The 19,196-nt window shown below is 40.5% G+C and overlaps 1 protein-coding gene across 1 annotated transcript in view; it reads left to right on the top strand.

The window, feature by feature from the left end:
* Positions 1-19,196, top strand: part of NALCN (sodium leak channel, non-selective) — a 309,533-nt gene that overhangs the window by 227,166 nt on the left and 63,171 nt on the right. Inside the window, exons 16-20 of the mRNA XM_070751235.1 lie at positions 2,735-2,871; positions 6,986-7,124; positions 12,934-13,007; positions 14,977-15,078; positions 15,888-15,957. Coding sequence (XP_070607336.1) covers positions 2,735-2,871; positions 6,986-7,124; positions 12,934-13,007; positions 14,977-15,078; positions 15,888-15,957 — 522 coding nt within the window. The remainder of the gene's footprint in view (positions 1-2,734; positions 2,872-6,985; positions 7,125-12,933; positions 13,008-14,976; positions 15,079-15,887; positions 15,958-19,196) is intronic.

The following is a 19,196-nucleotide window of genomic DNA, read 5'->3' as shown; positions in this document are numbered from 1 at the left end:
TTTATTTATTTATTTATTTATTTATTTATTTGTACTTCTATGCGCTCAGACACTATACTTTTCCGCCCACCCCGAAAAAAAATTAGAGGGAACATTGCACACGCACTCTTGACAATTCAAATTATGTATATCTAAAGTTTTGCATTTGCACCATTACTGTAGGCTGAGGGGAAAAAATGTAGTGCATTACATTCTGGGTCACCCTCGTGTAAGCAGATACACATCAGTTAACCCTGCATTTGTACCTGAAATGATCTCCTTACTATCTCCCATCCCCCAAAGTCCCAAGAAGGGCTGAGAAAAGGGGGTCATCATGGGCTAGACTCCCTGTCAGCAACCTGGAAGGAACAGCACTTCTATCCATTCCAGGAAGCATTTCTCTAAAATGCTTGTCGCATTTCCTGATCTGTTCTGAAACTGTTTTAATTAGCATACCAGCACTTCCACGCTAAGAATTCATTAACGATAAGATTGAAGATAATTGTGGCCTTTCCAATGCCCTTAAAGATCTCCTTATCCTTCACTATACTATCATTAAATCTGTATCTTATGTTTATCCTTTAGCTCAAGGTGTTTCCAGGGTACATGCAGTTTGTTACAGCAAGAGCTATTTGGAGGCAGTTATCCTTCCACACACAGAAGGCCGAACGGAGAATCTGCCCATTAGATATCTTCAAATTATCTATGATTATTTATTCTTCATGAAATTTTCTAGAGAGCATGATAAATTCATCTATATGCTTGATTTGTTTTAGTAAGACACTTCATTTGGGCAATCTTTATGAGGTAGGCACCCTGGAGTGTGGAGTGTCAACAAATATCTATGTTGAACATAGATGGGTGGGATCAGGGCCGCCATCAGGAACTTTGCCTAAGTGTCGCCCCCCCCCCCCCCGCCATTTTAAAACTACTGCCCCCCAAATCCCGTGCCATGCCACCATGGCCAAACACCCTGGGCAAGCCCTCCTCCAGCCCTCTGAGGTCAAACACAGCCCTGATGTGGCCCTCAATGAAATTGAGTTTGACACCCCTGGCCTAGAGGCTAAATCCTATGACTAAGGGCTAAGAGAACGGGTATGTTTAGCTCAACAAATAGAAAACTGAGGGGGAATATAATAGTAGTTTCCCAATCCTTAAAGGGCTGCCACAGAGCAGATGGCATCTATTTATTCTCCATGCCACCTGAAGGTAGTAAAAGAAGCAATGGGCGGAAAATTCAAAGTAAGAAAAACCTTCGCTCTTACTTTGAATGTTCCGGGCGGGCTGGCAGGGGGATGGGGAGAGCGCACGCTGGACCGCGTGCCCAACATTGAAAATTGCCTTTGCCGGCTCCCGCTGTGAGAATGCCTGCCCCGCCTCTCTTGCAGCGAAGGAAAAAGAGAGGCGGATCGGGCGGGGGCAGCGGCGAGTAGCCAGGGGCGCGAGGGGGCTAGAGGCGCGGGGGGTGGGGGCGGCTGCGGCTTCGTGCGTGCCCTTGGAAAAGGGTGCGCGGGGGGCATTTTGGGGTGCGCTGGCGCAGGCGTGCATAGCCTACAGGGAGCGGTGCTGGGCACAATGACTGCTGCGGGCGCCAGGGGGCCGGCACACGGTGGCAGGCCAAAACCGGGGGCCCCCATTTTTCAATTTGGCCGGGCCCCTGATGCCAGTACCAGTAGTACTGGCCTATCGGCAGCCCTTGGTGGGATGGTCCTTGCAGCTGTGTATGTTTTAAATTATCTGGTTGTGTATGTTTTAAATTATCATTCCTCTATTTTGAAGAAATGGGATGTCAGAATTTAAATTCCTTTTTCCTTTATTGGTTACGTTCTGTGTCTGCCAAATTGTTTCTTTCAAATTTTTGTACAAGTTAATGGGTGTGTTAGGAGCTGAGTAGCCACCACGGCCCATTATTGCTGCAAAAGAAATATCTTTGCCTATTAGCTATTGAAATGTGGATATAATTCTCATTACAATATGTTCATTCCTTTGGCTAAGAATGTCAAGGAAAGTTGCTTAGCATTAACCTTGTTGACCGCCTGGGAAATGTTTTCCCCTTAGTCCTTTGCATATATTCTTTCTACTTCTTCCTTCTTCCTATTTTCTTTCTATTTATTTATTTTAGGATTCATACATAGCTGCCCATTTTATATATCCAGATTTTGGCAGCTCACAACAACAATAAAAACATGTAGCATGAAAAACAATTTAAAAACCAAACATTCAAAAGGCAGCATCTAGCTATTCTTTGAAAATACTGTAGTTAGAAATTAGCTTGTGTTTGAAAGACGAAAAATAAAGTCTGGTACCAAGTTATATAGCCTTCAAGTTTCTTACAGTGCCACTCCCTATCAATAAATTCCAAAACAAGATTCCTTGGTTTACTAAGAATTTAATAACTTCTGAGTCAACAGGGATTCTCTTTGCAATCCAAGTCGAAAACATAATTCTATTAATTAATAACAGATGAGTTTAAATTGACTTTATTTTTCCTTATAGCATTTGGAGAACTGTGAAAAAGCAAATATTTATACAACATCCTTTGCATTTAATATATTTCAAGAAATATATTGCTTGAGTTTCAATGTAACAGTATCCTTAAAATAGTGAGAAACTGATATTAGAATCTTCTGTAGTTCTTTCCTGCCATCTGGTGGCTTCTCAACTGCTTGCATTTGTTCGGAAATAAATGTTCAGAAAAACAAAAACCTGATCCCTAAAATGTTGGATTATTTTTTATTTTTTTATTTTAATTCAGCTGAAACAAAGTGAAGCAAATGCAGATACCAAGGAAAAGCTCCCATTACGCCTACGAATATTTGAAAAATTCCCTAACAGGCCTCAAATGGTTAAAATTTCCAAGCTCCCTTCAGATTTCACCGTTCCCAAAATAAGGTAGTAAACTTTTTCTGCCTCCTTACTGCAAAGCTGACTGTTTTGAACTTCGTAGGCTTTTTTTTGTTTTTAATTTTTATATTTTGGGGTATATAGTAGTTTGTTTTTAAAGGCATACGAGAGTTCTCCTTTTTCCTGTCTCCTGTGCCAAAATTTACAACTCATTGAGACCCCGGGAGTTGGGCAACATATGTTGTTTTTGTTGTTGTTGTTGTTAAAAGTAATCTCCATGGAGATTTCTTAAAAATAAGCCCCAACTGTATTCATTAAATGAAAAAGTAGGCATTCTTTGACAAAGTGACGAAATTAGTGGACCAGGGGAATTGATTGATTGATTGATTGATTGATTAATTGATTGATTGATTGGATTTGTATGCCGCCCCTCTCCGCAGACTCGGGGTGGCTAACAACAGTAATAAAACAGCATGTAATAATAATCCAATACTAAAAACAGTTAAAAACCCATTATTATAAAAACCAAACATACAAACAGATATACCATGCATAAAATTGTAAAGGCCTAGGGGGAAAGAGTATTTCAATTCCCCCATGCCTGGCGGCAGAGGTGGGTTTTAAGCAGCTTACGAAAGGCAAGGAGGGTTGTGGCAATTCTAATCTCTGGGGGGAGTTGGTTCCAGAGGGCCGGGGCCACCACAGAGAAGGCTCTTCCCCTGGGTCCCGCCAAGTGACATTGTTTAGTTGACGGGACCTGGAGGAGACCCACTCTGTGAGACCTAACTGGTCGCTGGGATTCGTGCAGCAGAAGGCGGTCCCTGAGATAATCTGTCAATGTGGAATGCTGTCAATGTGGTTTACTTGGACTTCAGTAAGGCTTTTGACAAAGTAGACCATAACCTACTACTAAATAAACTAGAAAAATGTGGGATAGACAGCATCACTTCCAGATGGATTCAAAATTGGCTAACGAATGGCACTCAACATGTATTGCTCAATGGAACTACACAGTACGGTCAGGAACGCAGTACTGGTAGCAAAATTTGGAGCTCCAAACCAGAGCACCGAATTTGCACTGAAAGATGTTGAAACCAAATGCATAAGCCACACCCACAGTGTGGTAGTAAAATTTTTGGTAACCCATCACTGGAACTACATCTACATGGAGGGATGTTTGCAGTGCAGTACCCAAGGCTCTATTTTAGGCCCAGTACTCTTCAACATCTTCATTAATGACTTGGACAAGGGGATAGATGGGGAACTTATCAAATTTTCAGATGACACCAAACTGACAGGAATAGCCAACACTCCAGAAGATAGGTGCAAAATAAATTGAACAATGGGAGCTATCTAACAAAATGAAATTCAATGGTGAAAAAAGTAAGGTTCTACGTTTAGGCAAGAAAAACAAAATGTGCAGGTACAGTATATGTGGTGCATTGCTCAACTGTAGTAACTGTGAGAGGGATCTTGGAGTCCTAGTGGACAACCATTTAAATATGAGCCAGAAGTGTACAGCAGCTGCCAGAAAAGCCAACACAGTTCTAGGCTACATTAACAGAGGGATAGAATCAAGATTACCTGAAGTGTTAATACCACTTTATAAGGCCTTGATAAGACCACACTTGGAATACTGCTTTCAGTTTTGGTCACCACAATGCAAAAAGGATATTGAGACTCTAGAAAAAGTGCAGAGAAGAGCAACAAAGATGATTGGGGGACTGTAGGCTAAAACATATGAAGAATGGTTGTAGGAACTGGGCGTGGCTAATTTAATGAAAAGAAGGACTAGGGGAAACATGATAGCAGTGTTCCAGGATCTCAGGGGTTGCCACAAAAAAGAAGGAGTTAACCTATTCTACAAAGCACCTGAGGGTAGAACAAGAAGCAATGGGTGGAAACTAAACAAGGAGAAAAGTAACTTAGAACTAAGGAGAAATTTCCTGAACAATTAATCAGTGGAAAAACTTGCTTCCAGACATTATGAATGCTCCAACATTAGAAGTTTTTTAGAAGATGTTGGATAACTATTTGTCTGAAGTGGTGTAGGGTTTCCTGCTTAAGCAGGGGGTTGGACTAGAAGACCTCCAAGGTCCCTTCCAACTCTGTTGTTGTTGTTGTTAGTAGTAGCAGTAGTAGTAGTAGCAAATAAGTTTGATAATTAACACTATCATATATGGGAGAAAAACCTGGAGACCTACTTCAGTTTTTACCCTCAAAAAAAGATGTGGAAGATATGGTACTGAGCAGAGAGTCCCCCTGGCTGGGAGGTACCAATAAAGCTACAGGGGAAGCCCTAGGATTCGTATCACTAGGTCCTGATGGATTACATCCCAGAGTTCTGAAGGAACTGGTAGATGTTATCTTCGGACTATTGAAAAATATATTTCGAAGTTCTTGAAGCATCAAGGAACTTCCTGAGAACTAGAAAAGAGTTGATGTGGTCCCCATCTTCAAAAAAGAGAGGGGCAGAGATCTAGAAAATTACAGACCAATCAGCCTGACATCTGGATACCTGGAAATTCCTGGAAAAGATAATCGAGCAACAAATCTGTGAATACCTAGAATTTAGCAAAGTTATAACCGATAGCCATCTTGAGTTTGTCAAAAGACAGATCATGCCAAACAAATTTTACTTAATTCTTCAAATGATTAAATTAGCGGATCAACAAAATGCTGTGGATGTAGTATACTTAGATTTCGGTAAAGCAGTAAAGTACCATCAACAAAGATATGCAACCATGGTCCTGCTCCCTGGAGACACAGCTGACCAAGCAAAGTGGCATTCGTTGATCTGAAAAGCAGATCCTGCATCTGCGGGAATACGCTAAGAAGAAGATTTGATAAAGTAGATCACAATCTACTTCTTGGCAAGCTAGAAACATATGACAACTGTGTTAGAGAAGTATTGATTGAAACATTATTATTGCTGAATATATTTCCAAAAAATGGTCATAAATCCCAATTTGGATTCATGTACATTGAGTTCAATCACTGATTCTCAATTATTGATTGCATCACTATTTAGAACATTGCCTTCAAAATGCATCTTCTTTAGTTGGAAACAAGATAATCTCTTTAGTCAGTTTATCTTGAAGGTCTGGAAAAAAAATATGGGAGAATGATTTGGCATTAGAACCTGGTAACCATCCTTGGAACTGTCTACAATACCGAGTTCTTTTAAAATGTGTTTACCAATTAATAAATTATGAAGTATTGACCATGATAATCCACAGATTGCATTTGACTCTATTAAAAATGAACTTACTAAATAGTCATTTTTCTGTATTGTATTATAAGTGTTAATCTTGTAATAATATCCCATTAGTCTTTTACAATGAATCCTACGTAGGTCTACTATTTTCCGCAAGCCCAATTGATAGAACATGCAAAAACTGATTAAGTTCCTATTGCTTGCTGCCCCATTCATTATAATCAACTATTTGAAAAAAATAAATACATTTTATTGCTATTTAACTGGACTAGTATTTACCTTAACTGGTATTTAACTGTAATTATATGATATAAAAGATATATACTCTGGCTGCCGATCGGTTTCCGGTCACAATTCAAAGGGTTGGTAATGACCTTTAAAGCCCTACATGGCATTGGGCCAGAATACATCCAGAACCGCCTGCTACCACACAAATCCCAGCGGCCGATAAGGCCCCACAGAGTTGACCTTCTCCGGGTCCCATCAACCAAACAATGTCGTTTGGCAGGCCCCAGGGGAAGAGCCTTCTCTGTGGCGGCCCCGGCCCTCTGGAACCAACTCCCCCCAGAGATTAGAATGGCCCCCACCCTCCTTGTCTTTCGCAAATTACTTAAGACCCACCTTTGTCGCCAGGCATGGGGGAGTTAAGTTATCCTTTCCCCCTAGGCTATTACAAGTTATGCATGGTATGTTTGTGTGTATGTTTGGTTTTTTTTATAATAAGGGTTGTTTAGTTGTTTTTATTAATTGGATTGTTCATGTTGTTTTACCACTGTTGTTAGCCGCCCCGAGTTTGCGGAGAGGGGCGGCATACAAATCCAATAAATAATAATAATAATAATTAATAATAATATTTATTAAAATGTGATTGTCATTTATTCATTATTCATATATAGACGAAATATAATTAAGAGGCAGTCTCTCTCTCTGTCTCTTTCTCTAAAGGGAAAGCTTTATGAAGCAGTTTATTGATCGACAGCAACAAGATACAACTTGTTTATTGAGAAGGCTTCCATCAGCTTCTTCCTCCTCCTGCGATCATTCTAAAAGGCTGGCTATTGAAGACAAATACATTGACCAGAAGGCAAGTCACTAGATACAGCAGTACATAAAGATCTCCACTTATGCAGAATTGTGGTCTGACCTCTTAAATGTGTTCTGTCGGGCTCTCTGGTAGACTCCTCCCAAAAATTCACAGGTACAAATTTCAGACACACACACGTTTGAAAATTCAAAACAATGTTCTTTATAATGAAAATTCACTTAAACTAAGCCCTCTTTTGGTATAGCAAAGAGCACTCGTCTACAAACAAACTGGTAATTTGTACAAGTCCCTTATCAGTTCTGTGATACTTAGCTTGCAGCTGGGAGGCAATTCACAGTCCTTCTTCTTTCACAAAGTGAAACACACTTTGCTCTGGTTTATTTGCAAAGCAGGGAAAAATCAGCACACAAAAGATCAAAGTCAGTAAAGCAGTCATGAAACACAACGATCAGATAATCCTCCACAATGGCCAAACCCACAGGCTGCTATTTATAGCAGCCTCACTAATTACCACAGCCCCACCCAACCACAGGTGGCCTCATTTTCTTTGATAATAATCTCTCAGTTGTTGCTGCCTATGCATCGCTCTCCGCATGCGTGGCTGTATCATTAACTCTTGTTCTGAATCCAAGGAGGAGCTAGATAATTGATCTCCTTCTGAGCTGTCTGCCACACTCTCCTCCTCCCTGTCACTCATGTCTTCTTGGTCAGAGGAGCCTTCATCAGAAGATTCCACCGGGGGCAAAACAGGCCTGCAGCATGTGGATGTCTCCCCCACATCCACAGTCCTTGGGGCAGGAGCTGGGCCAGAGCTAACCACAACAGAATGTATGTGGGATGTCACTGTAGCTGGTGATTACATTGAATTTATCATTTTTCTAGCCAAGAATGGATATAAACTAAACTGTGTGGGATTGGTGAAAGACAGAGCTTCTTGGAAAGGTTTATGACTGATGCTATGAATTATAGAAAAGGTCTTCAGAAAGTGAATTTGTATGTAGATGGTTTTTAAAAACATTTCTGAGCCTTGGTACCTCTAGTGTTGAAGGGCAAAGAGGGACAGTATTATCCTGTTCACCCAAGCTCTACAACAGTCAATATCAGTCAACCAACAATGGATGCTCTGTACACAAAGTCATAACTTTTAGAATCTATTCTTTTAAAAAATCAGAAAAATATAAAAATAAATGTCAGTCATGTAGGAAGGATTTTTTCCGAGGTCTTGAACACTACAATGTTCCCTCACTTTTCGCGGGGAATGCGTTCCGAGACCGCCCGCGAAAGTTGAATTTCCACAAAGTATAGATGCGGAAGTAAATACACTATTTTTGGCCATGAACAGTATCACAAGCCTTCCCTTAACACATTAAACCCCTAAATTGCAATTTCCCATTCCCTTAGCAACCATTCAGATAATTACTCACCATGTTTATTTATTAAAGTTTATTAAAAAAATATTTATTAAAGGCAGACGAAAGTTTGGCGGTGACATATGATGTCATCGGGTGGGAAAAACCATGGTATAGGGAAAAAACCCGCAAAGTATTTTTTTAATTAATATTTTTGAAAACCCGTGGTATAGACTTTCCGCGAAGTTCGAACCCGCGAAAATCGAGGGAACACTGTACTACGAAATAATGTTGGGCTTCGCAGATTGATTTAGTTCCCTGTACTCAGCAAGAATTTTATCTATGTGACTGGGACATTAGGTTGCATTTTGCTAGATGATTATAGCTTTCTACGGAAGCAATTACCATAGCAACCTGACATTTAAGTATATCCTCCAAAGTGTCTTCTCTCTAATACTCATTTGAAATAACAATTTTTTAAAATGAACATTTGTCTGTGTGCACAAGAAAACACAAGCTATAGAAAATGTTAATTAAACATACAACAGAGAAAACAAAAACAAAAGAAATGGTCTGTTGACAGCTGTCAGATTCCTTTGTGTGTATGCTATCTGTCGTTCATGCAGTGTAAATCAAATAACTCAGAATACTGAATGATATTATGAGGTTGATAGAATTATGAGAATTAGATCACAACATTTCACAGAAATCAGATTTTAACTGTGGCTTGCAGAAGTCATTTTGAGAATGTCTCTTTATTCTGGCACCTCCCTTTCTGAAACAAATAAAATGGATGTTGACTCATCTCAGTTTTATTGTTGGAATTAATTCCGCTTTAAGCTATTTTTAAGAATATTTATTACCTGTTAAGTTAAAGACCTTTATTAAAAGGAAGCCCACTGAAACCTCTGAAGGTTTTGCCCACCAAAACTGAGATAGAATGCAACATTTTCCTTAAGGAAGAGGCCAGGTATGTTAATAACCCAGGGGACATAGAATCATAATCCGAGTCTTCGGAGAGGGGTGGCATACAAATCTAATAAATAATAATAATAAAAATAATAATCAAATAAATAGAAAATAAAAGATTAGTACTCTGTGTCACTGTTTCTCAACCTTGGCCATTTTAAGTTACGTGGCTTCAACTCCCATCATTCTGTTCACAGAGCTTAAAGTTATCAGCGTTGAAAAATACTGCTCAATATCGGTGGTCCCCAAACTTTCCACATGTGGAACTGTGCACATGCGCTCACATATCACTTCTGCGGTCTAGTTCCAAATGGCCCATGGCCTGGTAGTAGCTCAGGGGTTGGGAACTCTGCTCTATATGGTTAACTTTCTCCTGTAAGAAGAGAATATACCAGTGATGGCGAATTTTCTTTTTGGCTTGGGTGTCAAAAGGGCACGCATGCAATAGAGTGCTCACACGTGCCCACATTCATAATGCAATGTCCTCCCCCCATGAATATGCTCACAAACCCCTCCCCCCCCACTGCCACTCCCGCACATAGGCCTCACTGAAGCCTCCACGCTTCCGGTAGGCCCGTTGGGCCATTTTTCGCCCTCCGCAAGCTCCAGAGGCTTTCCTGAAGTCCAAAGAGGGCGAAAAACAGCCCAACAGACCTACTGGAAGTTCATTTCCAAACTTCCGGTAGGCCTGTTGGATCTATTTTTTTCCATCCACAGGCTCCAAAGGCTTTCCTGAAGCCCAGGCCTCCACACACCCTCCATAAGGCTGAAAATCAGCTGGCCAGTGTGCTGGAGCTGACATAAGGCAATGCTTCACATGTCCTCAGATTTGGCTCTGTATGCCACTTGTGGCATGTGTGCCATAGGTTCACCATCATAGAAATATGTCTTCGGAGAGGGGCAGCGTACAAATCTAATAAACTGAATTGAATTGAAATTGAATATATTGAATATATTGAATATATTGTACCTTTAAAGCATAGGGAAGATTGCATTCTCTTCTTCTTCTTCTTCTTCTTCTTCTTCTTCTTCTCCTTCTCCTTCTCCTTCTCCTCCTCCTCCTCCTCCTCCTCCTCCTCCTCTTCCTCTTCCTCCTCTCTATTCCAAAATTGAAGTGACATAGTTCTAAGTATAAGAAAAGTCTTGCACAGGAGGTTTTACACAATATTTTCAGACAGAAATTCTAATCCATACAGTTATTCCAATAACTGACCTAATATTTCGTTTGTGCTTGCTGGTCACCAAGTATCATTTCATTCAGTTTAACAACCATGCTTTCATTTACAGTATATTAGATGATAAGTTGATTTATCAGGCTAAATCATGCATGATAATCAAGCAGCCTTTCTGTAGCCTGTCATTCTCTGAAGCATTTTTTTTACAAACTGTTCTGTCGGGCTCTCTGGTAGAATCCTCCCAAAAATTCACAGGTACAAATTTCAGACACACACATGTTTGAAAATTCAAAACAATGTTCTTTATAATGAAAATTCACTTAAACCAAGCCCTCTTTTGGTATAGCAAAGAGCACTTGTCTCCAAACAAACTGGTAATTTATACAAGTCCCTTATCAGTTCTGTGATACTTAGCTTGCAGCTGTGAGGTAATTCACAGTCCTTCTTTCACAAAGTGAAACACACTTTGCTCTGGTTTAGTTTCAAAGCGGGGTAAAATCAGCACACAAAAAGTCAAAGTCAGTAAAGCAGTCACGAAACACAACGATCAGATAATCCTCCACAATGGCCAAACCCACAGGCTGCTATTTATAGCAGCCTCACTAATTACCACAGCCCCACCCAACCACAGGTGGCCTCATTTTCTTTGATAATAATCTCTCAGTTGTTGTTGCCTATGCATTGCTCTCCGCATGCGTGGCTGTATCATTAACTCTTGTTCTGAATCCAAGGAGGAGCTAGATAATTGATCTCCTTCTGAGCTGTCTGCCACACTCTCCTCCTCCCTGTCACTCATGTCTTCTTGGTCAGAGGAGCCTTCATCAGAAGATTCCACCGGGGGCAAAACAGGCCTGCAGCATGTGGATGTCTCCCCCACATCCACAGTCCTTGGGGCAGGAGCTGGGGCAGAGCTAACCACAACACAAACTATCTTTGTAGCATTATTACTATCCTCATTGTCAACAGCACTACTTTTTACATTCATGTTTTCATATAGAAATGTATTTTTGTTTTCTGTGACATCTGGGTTGTTGTCAAATATGATAGCCAATATGATAGCTTCCTATTCATATATATCGAATGTATACTTATCTTTTCTTTCTTTGGAAACCATCTGTCTTCCTTGAAGCAATTTTATAATCCTTATAAATCTGGCAGATTAAGGGAGAAATCTCTTAACCAGTGGTGTTTTGGTTTTTTTAAAGGCAGGTATATTCTATAGCCATAAAACTGGATTTAGTGCATTGCAAAATAAACATAGGAAGATTCGGCATTCAAAATAAAAAGAACTTTAAGCTACTGATATATATTTCAATAAATGTTTCTAGTGTAATTCTTGGGAGGATTTTTCAAGTATCTTTCAACGTACATGTTAACATACTAAATTCTCAGAATGTTCAGAGTATGTATGTAAACTGAATGGAATCTTTTGTTCCAAAGGAGCCTGCAATATAATTCCATGGGCAAAGTTTCATTGGAGAATTCATATTCACAACCTACCAGCATAGTAGATGTTAGACTTCTTAATAATTGTACTTTAGGTCTTTATTTCCTGCCTTTTCACTAATGGTGAGCATAGTATGCCAGTATACTAAGGTATATGATAGAAAATATGGTACCATATTTTTATTTATTTATTTATTTATTTTGTCCAATACATAATACACATTGAAGAGAAAGATATGTAATAATATAAGTAAAGAAAAGAATAGAAGAAAAGATATAAAAGTATAGGTGAACATATTAGAAAGGAAGAAAAGATAAATGAGATAAGGAGAGACAATTGGACAGGGGATGGAAGGCACATTGGTGCACTTATGCACGCCCCTTACTGACCTCTAAGGAACCTGGAGAGGTCAATCGTGGATAGTCTAAGGGAAAAATGTTGGGGGTTAGGGGTTGACACTACTGAGTCAGGTAATGAGTTCCACGCTTCGACAACTCGGTTGCTGAAGTCATATTTTTTACAGTCAAGTTTGGAGCGGTTGATATTAAGTTTGAATCTGTTGCGTGCTCTTGTGTTGTTGCGGTTGAAGCTGAAGTAGTCATTGACTGGTAGAACGTTGCAACATATGATCTTGTGGGCAATACTATATTCTATATAGTACATATAGTATATAGTATATATAGTATATAGTATTCTATTCTATATAGTATAGAATAGAAAATTTACTCTAAAATTATTGGTCTCAAATCATCTTCCAGATGAAGTCCAAATTCAAAACAAACAAAAATAATTGTTGGTTCACCATAAAAGCATTGTCGGCTTCCATTTGATTTCAATAGCTAAGGTCTTAAACAAGATATTCTAAGTACTAAGACTGTCAATAAAGTTGGTTTCCTTTTCTTTTACAGCTTCGCAAATCTGTTTTCAGCATTAGGGCAAGAAATCTTCTGGAGAAGGAGACTGCAATCAATAAAATTCTTAGGTATTAAAGAAGGATTTGAGGATCTTTTCATTATGAGTAGGATTCATGTAAAATGAAAGCAATATAATATGCAATGCATCACAGTTCGCTGCTTGAGATCCGAGTTGCACACAATGGCTAAGTCTAAATCATGAGAAATGGAGAAGGTTACCATTTTAGTGGTGAGACTGACAGTTTGTTTGTTTGTTTGTTTGTTTACTTACTTACTTACTTACTTACTTACTTACTTACTTACTTACTTACTTACTTACTTACTTACTTATTGGATTTGTATGCCGCCCCTCTCTGGAGACTCGGGGCGGCTAACAGCAATAATAAGACAGCATATAAAGACAGCATATAATAATAATCCAATACTAAAAACAATTAAAAACCCATTATTATAAAAACCAAACATACATACAGACATACCGTGCATAAAACTGTAAAGGCCTAGGGGGAAAGAGTATCTCAATTCCCCCATGCCTGGCGGCAGAGGTGGGTTTTCAGTAGCTTACGAAAGTCGAGGAGGGTGGGGGCAATTCTAATCTCTGGGGGGAGTTGGTTCCAGAGGGCCGGGGCCGCCACAGAGAAGGCTCTTCCCCTGGGTCCCGCCAAGTGGCATTGTTTAGTCGATGGGACCCGGAGAAGGCCAACTCTGTGGGACCTTATCGGTCGCTGGGATTCGTGTGGTAGCAGGCGGTTCCAGAGGTAGTCTGGTCCAAAGCCATGTATGGCTTTAAAGGTCATGACCAACGCTTTGAATTGTGACCGGAAACTGATCGGCAGCCAATGCAAGCCATTGGGACCTAACTGGTCGCTGGGATTCGTGCAGCAGAAGGTGGTCCCTGTTGACTTAGTGAATTAGTCTTGACCTAGCTCTTTCCATCCTATCTTGGAAAATGGCATTTTTAATTCAAACCTTTTCATCCCTTGCATAGACAAGGTTTGAGAAAGCCATCTCCTATCCTTCCAGAGAACTGCATGTCACTATCTGCAGTTTCCTGGCTATGTTTCAAGTTCAATTTTAAAACAATACTTTGGAGCATGATGGTGCAAATGTCTCCTCCCACTTATGACTCTATGACTGTAACTTACTGCTTGTATCCTTACGATTTATATTGATTGTTTCCTAGTGTGATTTGATTGCTTATTTGTACCCTATACATAGCATTGTATATTTTCTTTTATGTACACTGAGAGCATATGCACCAAAGACAAATTCCTTGTGTGTCCAATCACACTTGACCAATAAAGAATTCTATTCTATTCTATTCTAGAATGATTCTTGATTAATGTATCTTTTCTTTTTGTGTACACTGGAAGCATATGCACCAAAAACAAATTCCTGGGCCAAAAAAATAATTCAGTTCTATTCTATGTAAGTCTGGAATTCTTTAAGACAATGGCGTCATTTCCATGATCCCAGAAAATTATGTAGGTTCTTCAAAATGTTGCACATCAATGTTACATTCAAACATTCATAGTTATTTTTACCTCCGGAACCGCCTGCTACCGCACGAATCCCAGCGACCGATAAGGTTCCACAGAGTTGGCCTTCTCCGGGTCCCGTCGACTAAACAATGTCATTTGGCGGGCCCCAGGGGAAGAGCCTTCTCTGTGGCAGCCCCGGCCCTCTGGAACCAACTCCCCCCGGAGATTAGAATTGCCCCCACCCTCCCTGTCTTTCGTAAACTACTCAAGACTCATTTATACCGCCAGGCATGGGGGAGTTGAGATTTTCCTTCCCCCGTGGCCATTACAAGTTATGCATGGTATGTTTGTGTGTATGTTTGGTTTTATAATAAGGGTGTTTAGGTGTTTTATTATTGGATTGTCACATGCTGTTTTTATTATTGTTATTAGCCGCCCCGAGTCTACGGAGAGGGGCGGCATACAAATCCAATAAATAAAATAATAATAAAAAATAAATATTTCCTAAATGCTGTATATCCCTAATTATTACTTATCATAGCATCTGTTTACCTAGAGCCTGTACTCGTCAGCGTATGCTTAGTGGCTCTTTTGAGGGACAGCCTGCAAAAGAACGATCTATTCTTAGTGTTCAGCATCATATACGCCAAGAACGCAGGTAAGCAGAACTCAATGAAACCTTTTAAGAAAATGTTAAAAGTAGAAGATAAAATTCTTGTAAAGTGCACAGTAAACATGTGCAAATTAGAATCAGTTCATAACAAATGACAGCTGTATTTTTATTGCAATAATAATGACATTATTATAATAGACAATTCTTATATTTTAAATATAATTGTTTTCAAAATATCCATGTTCTAGTTGTAAACAGTCAAGAAAAAAGTTCTGTAAACAGGGTGATCCAATCATGACCTTTATTGTTCAGCTGCCCTCACAGATTTATGGATTAGTTCAATGATGTACTTTTTAAGTTAACCTTTGTACTTTTCACATCATTTGTATCTGAGAAAATTCATTCAAAAGGAAAAAAAATGAACTGCTCCACCATCTCTTTGGACTAATGCAGGGCTGTCAATCTCCCAGCCTGCGGGTTGACCACACCCACACGCTAGCCACGCCCACACCCAGTTTAGGGAAGGGGGGAAAGCCCTAATAGATCATGTGATGCTGCTGTGACGATGTGAGTTTGACACCCCTGGATTAGTACAACTAGAAATTCTGTACTGCAGGTATAACTTCTTACTTCCCTAACTTTAGCACCTTTATTATCTGTCGACCTTCAGCTGTCATCGTTCCTAGGTGATGTGGGAATTGTAATTGAAAACACGTGAAAGTCACCAGTTGTAGAAAGCAAGATGCAGCTGAGTGTAAAAAAAAAAATCAAACCCATAATTGCAAAGTCTGTTGTCCAACTGATGCGCACTCCATGATCTCAGGTTTTTCACCAGATGAATGTCATTATTTCAGGTCACTGAGGCACGGCTCCAACAGTCAGCGAATCAGCAGAGGAAAGTCTCTTGAAACATTAACTCAAGATGTAAGTTTAAGTGAATAGTCTGAGTCATAACTAAGTAAAACTAAAAACAGAATGAAATTTCAAATGCCTTGGATATTGTAACACAGATTGTTTTTAAAACCCTGTAATTCTGGTGTTACATTTGAGTGCATTCTTTTGTGAAATGATCCTTTCGAGTACAAAAACAGCATTCACAGTAATTTCAAATTACACAGTTACTGAATCTCAGTTCACAAATGAGCAAAGTAAATTGTTCCTGGGAATTATAATTTGGGATAAAAGACATCTCCAGCTGGGTCAGAATTCATAATAATCCATCACATCTTTCCTGGTATACCAGGGTACTTGGGCAAGATGACAGCTGTTTCTCATTAGCAAAATTGCATATAGCATCCAGACAGACATCATGTTTGGCCAGTAGACAAATCCTTATCTTACTTTATGCAGATGATACTGCCTACTTTTTCCTTCCCAGTGGTGGGATTAAGATGAGTGTTATTGTCCTTCACAACTAATTGTGAGAAAGAAAGATATACCATAAATTAAATCACAGCTGAATGTAAGTTGCTATCAAAAATATTAATGGTAAATGGAAGATTAGTGAACATGTTCAGAACAAATGAGATAGTCTGGGCATATTTCACAACATTCAAATCCTTCATGTTACACACACAAAAAAAAGGTAATTGTTCTATGCATGGCCCTCGGATCAAAACCCCCGACTTAAAAATCCTTTATTTTATGAATAAATTAAACTCTTTATTGATATAAACATACATAACGAAAAGCAGGTTTTAAACAGCCAAGAAGAAGTCTGCATTGGTTGCCGATCAGTTTCCGGTCACAATTCAAAGTGTTGGTTATGACCAATAAAGCCCTTCATGGCATTGGACCAGATTATCTCAGGAACCGCCTTCTGCTGCACGAATCCCAGCGACCAGTTAGGTCCCACAGAGTGGGCCTTCTCCGGGTCTCGTCAACTAAACAATGTCGTTTGGCGGGGCCCAGGGGAAGAGCCTTCTCTGTGGCGGCCCCGGCCCTCTGGAACCAACTCCCTCCGGAGATTAGAATTGCCCCCACCCTCCTTGCCTTTCGTAAGCTCCTTAAAACCCACCTCTGCCGTCAGGCATGGGGTAACTGAGATATTCTTTCCCCCTAGGCCTTTACAATTTATGCATGGTATGTTTGTTTGAATGTATGTTTGGTTTTACAATAAGGGTTTTTTAGTTGTTTTAGTATTGGATTTACATGCTGTTTTTTATTACTGTTGTTAGCCGCCCTGAGTCTACAGAGAGGGGCGGCATACAAATTCAATGAATGAATGAATGAATGAATGAATGAATGAATGAATGAATGAATGAATGAATGTATGTGCCAAACTCGGCCTCATTCAGCATTCCTAGATAACACAGTCCATTTATCATAGATGAATCATATATCATATGAATTTTGTTCACCAGAGTCCTGGCAACAAGCAATAAGCAGAGAAATAAGTTTTATTGTGGCAGAAATCATGGTTTTAAAACCTTGTTCAAGCACACCCTCAGTCTCCCATCTCTTCCCTTGAACGACATTGAATCCCCACACCCAATTTCCCAAGATCCTTTGCCTTTATACTCCTGGAAGTGACATCACACCACAAAGAGGCTAAGTCAGTACACTAATACCTTTTGCTATGCAACTCCTTTCGCCTTCTGAGCAATCTTCTATTATTTATTTATTTATTAGATTTGTATGCCGCCCCTTAGACTCAGGGCGGCTCACAACATACAATAGAACAATTCACAACAAATCTAATAAATTTAAAAAAACATTTAAAAACCCCAGTATTAAACCAGACATACACACAGACATACCATACATAAATTGTATAGGCCCGGGGGAGGGGGGGAATGCCTCAATTCCCCCATGCCTGACGGCAGAGGTGAGTTTTAAGGAGTTTATGGAAGGCAAGGAGGGTGGGGGCAGCTCCAATCTCCGGGGAGAGCTGGTTCCAGAGAGTCGGGGCCGCCACAGAAAAGGCTCCTCCCCTAGGCCCCGCCAGATGACACTGTCTGATCAACGGGACCTGAAGAAGGCCAACTCCGTGGGACCCCGATCGGCCACTGGGATCCATGCGGCAGAAGGACTTTCTACTCTAATGTCTTACTCATCCTCCGACTGGGACCACTCCTCCATTGTCGTATCAGCCCCCTCTAGTGGTTCCTCAGGTTCACTCAAGTCACTTTCTCCCTCACCTTTGCTCTCTGCTTCAGCTGCCAACCCCCCTGGCCCAGGGTATCCAGAGGGATCTGGCTCATCCACCTCAGAATCAGACATGACCTGTGGTGGACAAGAAGCACACACAACAGTAATTATCTACAGTGGGTGGGTGTGGGTGTTTCTATCTAATTGGAGGCCCTCATATCCTCAACTCCTTGCTGATTTCAAGACAAAACAGTTAAGTGCTATGCTTATAAATATTTATGCATTTTGAGAAAACACTAATGCAAATTTCTGAATGTTCTGTCTGGGTCCCCCCAGACGCCAACACCAACCAAAAAGAGTAGTCAGACACACTGGTAAAAAGCAAAAGCAGTTTATATAATTCAAAGCAAACACAGGTAACAAAAACTGTTCTTACAGACAGGAACACTATGAAGTTTCACAGAGGTTTCACGAAGGCCAGACAATAAAACAGGATTCTTGCTGGCAAAAACAACACTGGAGATAATAAAACCCATGCCTCCCCCAAGTCTTCCAGACTTCTAGGCCACAAGCCAAGATCAGAGACGCCGAGAATCGAAGCAAGGTCACAGGACTCCCAGTTGATAACTCTCCACAAGACTGTAATGGCGGGCCTGCCTTTTCAACCCTGCTGAGGAGAACCACACCCAAACCCAGCTGTTGCCAATTCAGGGATGGAAATACCTTTCTAATTGGCCCCGTCTTTGAGCTGCTCGTCGCTGCCTCATGTCTATTATAGCCTGTGCGTCTTCATCCAATGAATCCAGGCTACTAGCTGGGGAGAGCCCCCCCCCCGGGGGGTCTCAGGCTGCTCTCCCTCCTCCTCTTCCATACGTTCCTCTCCCCCATCTGCCTGGTCCTCCCCCTCCTGTTCACTGTCCTCCTCCTCTGGGCATGGATCCAGCAGAGATCCAGCCGGTCCCTGAGGAGCCTCAGGCTGAATCACAACACTGAAGGTGGTCTTTGGCTCTCTATTGGATCCCAAGTGCTGCTTCATAGTGAAGCCAACTTTATTTCTCTAGAACCCCAATTGT

Source organism: Erythrolamprus reginae, chromosome 4 (assembly GCF_031021105.1).
Source record: "Erythrolamprus reginae isolate rEryReg1 chromosome 4, rEryReg1.hap1, whole genome shotgun sequence".
Taxonomy (NCBI): domain Eukaryota; kingdom Metazoa; phylum Chordata; class Lepidosauria; order Squamata; family Dipsadidae; genus Erythrolamprus; species Erythrolamprus reginae.
This window is presented reverse-complemented; position numbering and strand designations above follow the sequence as displayed.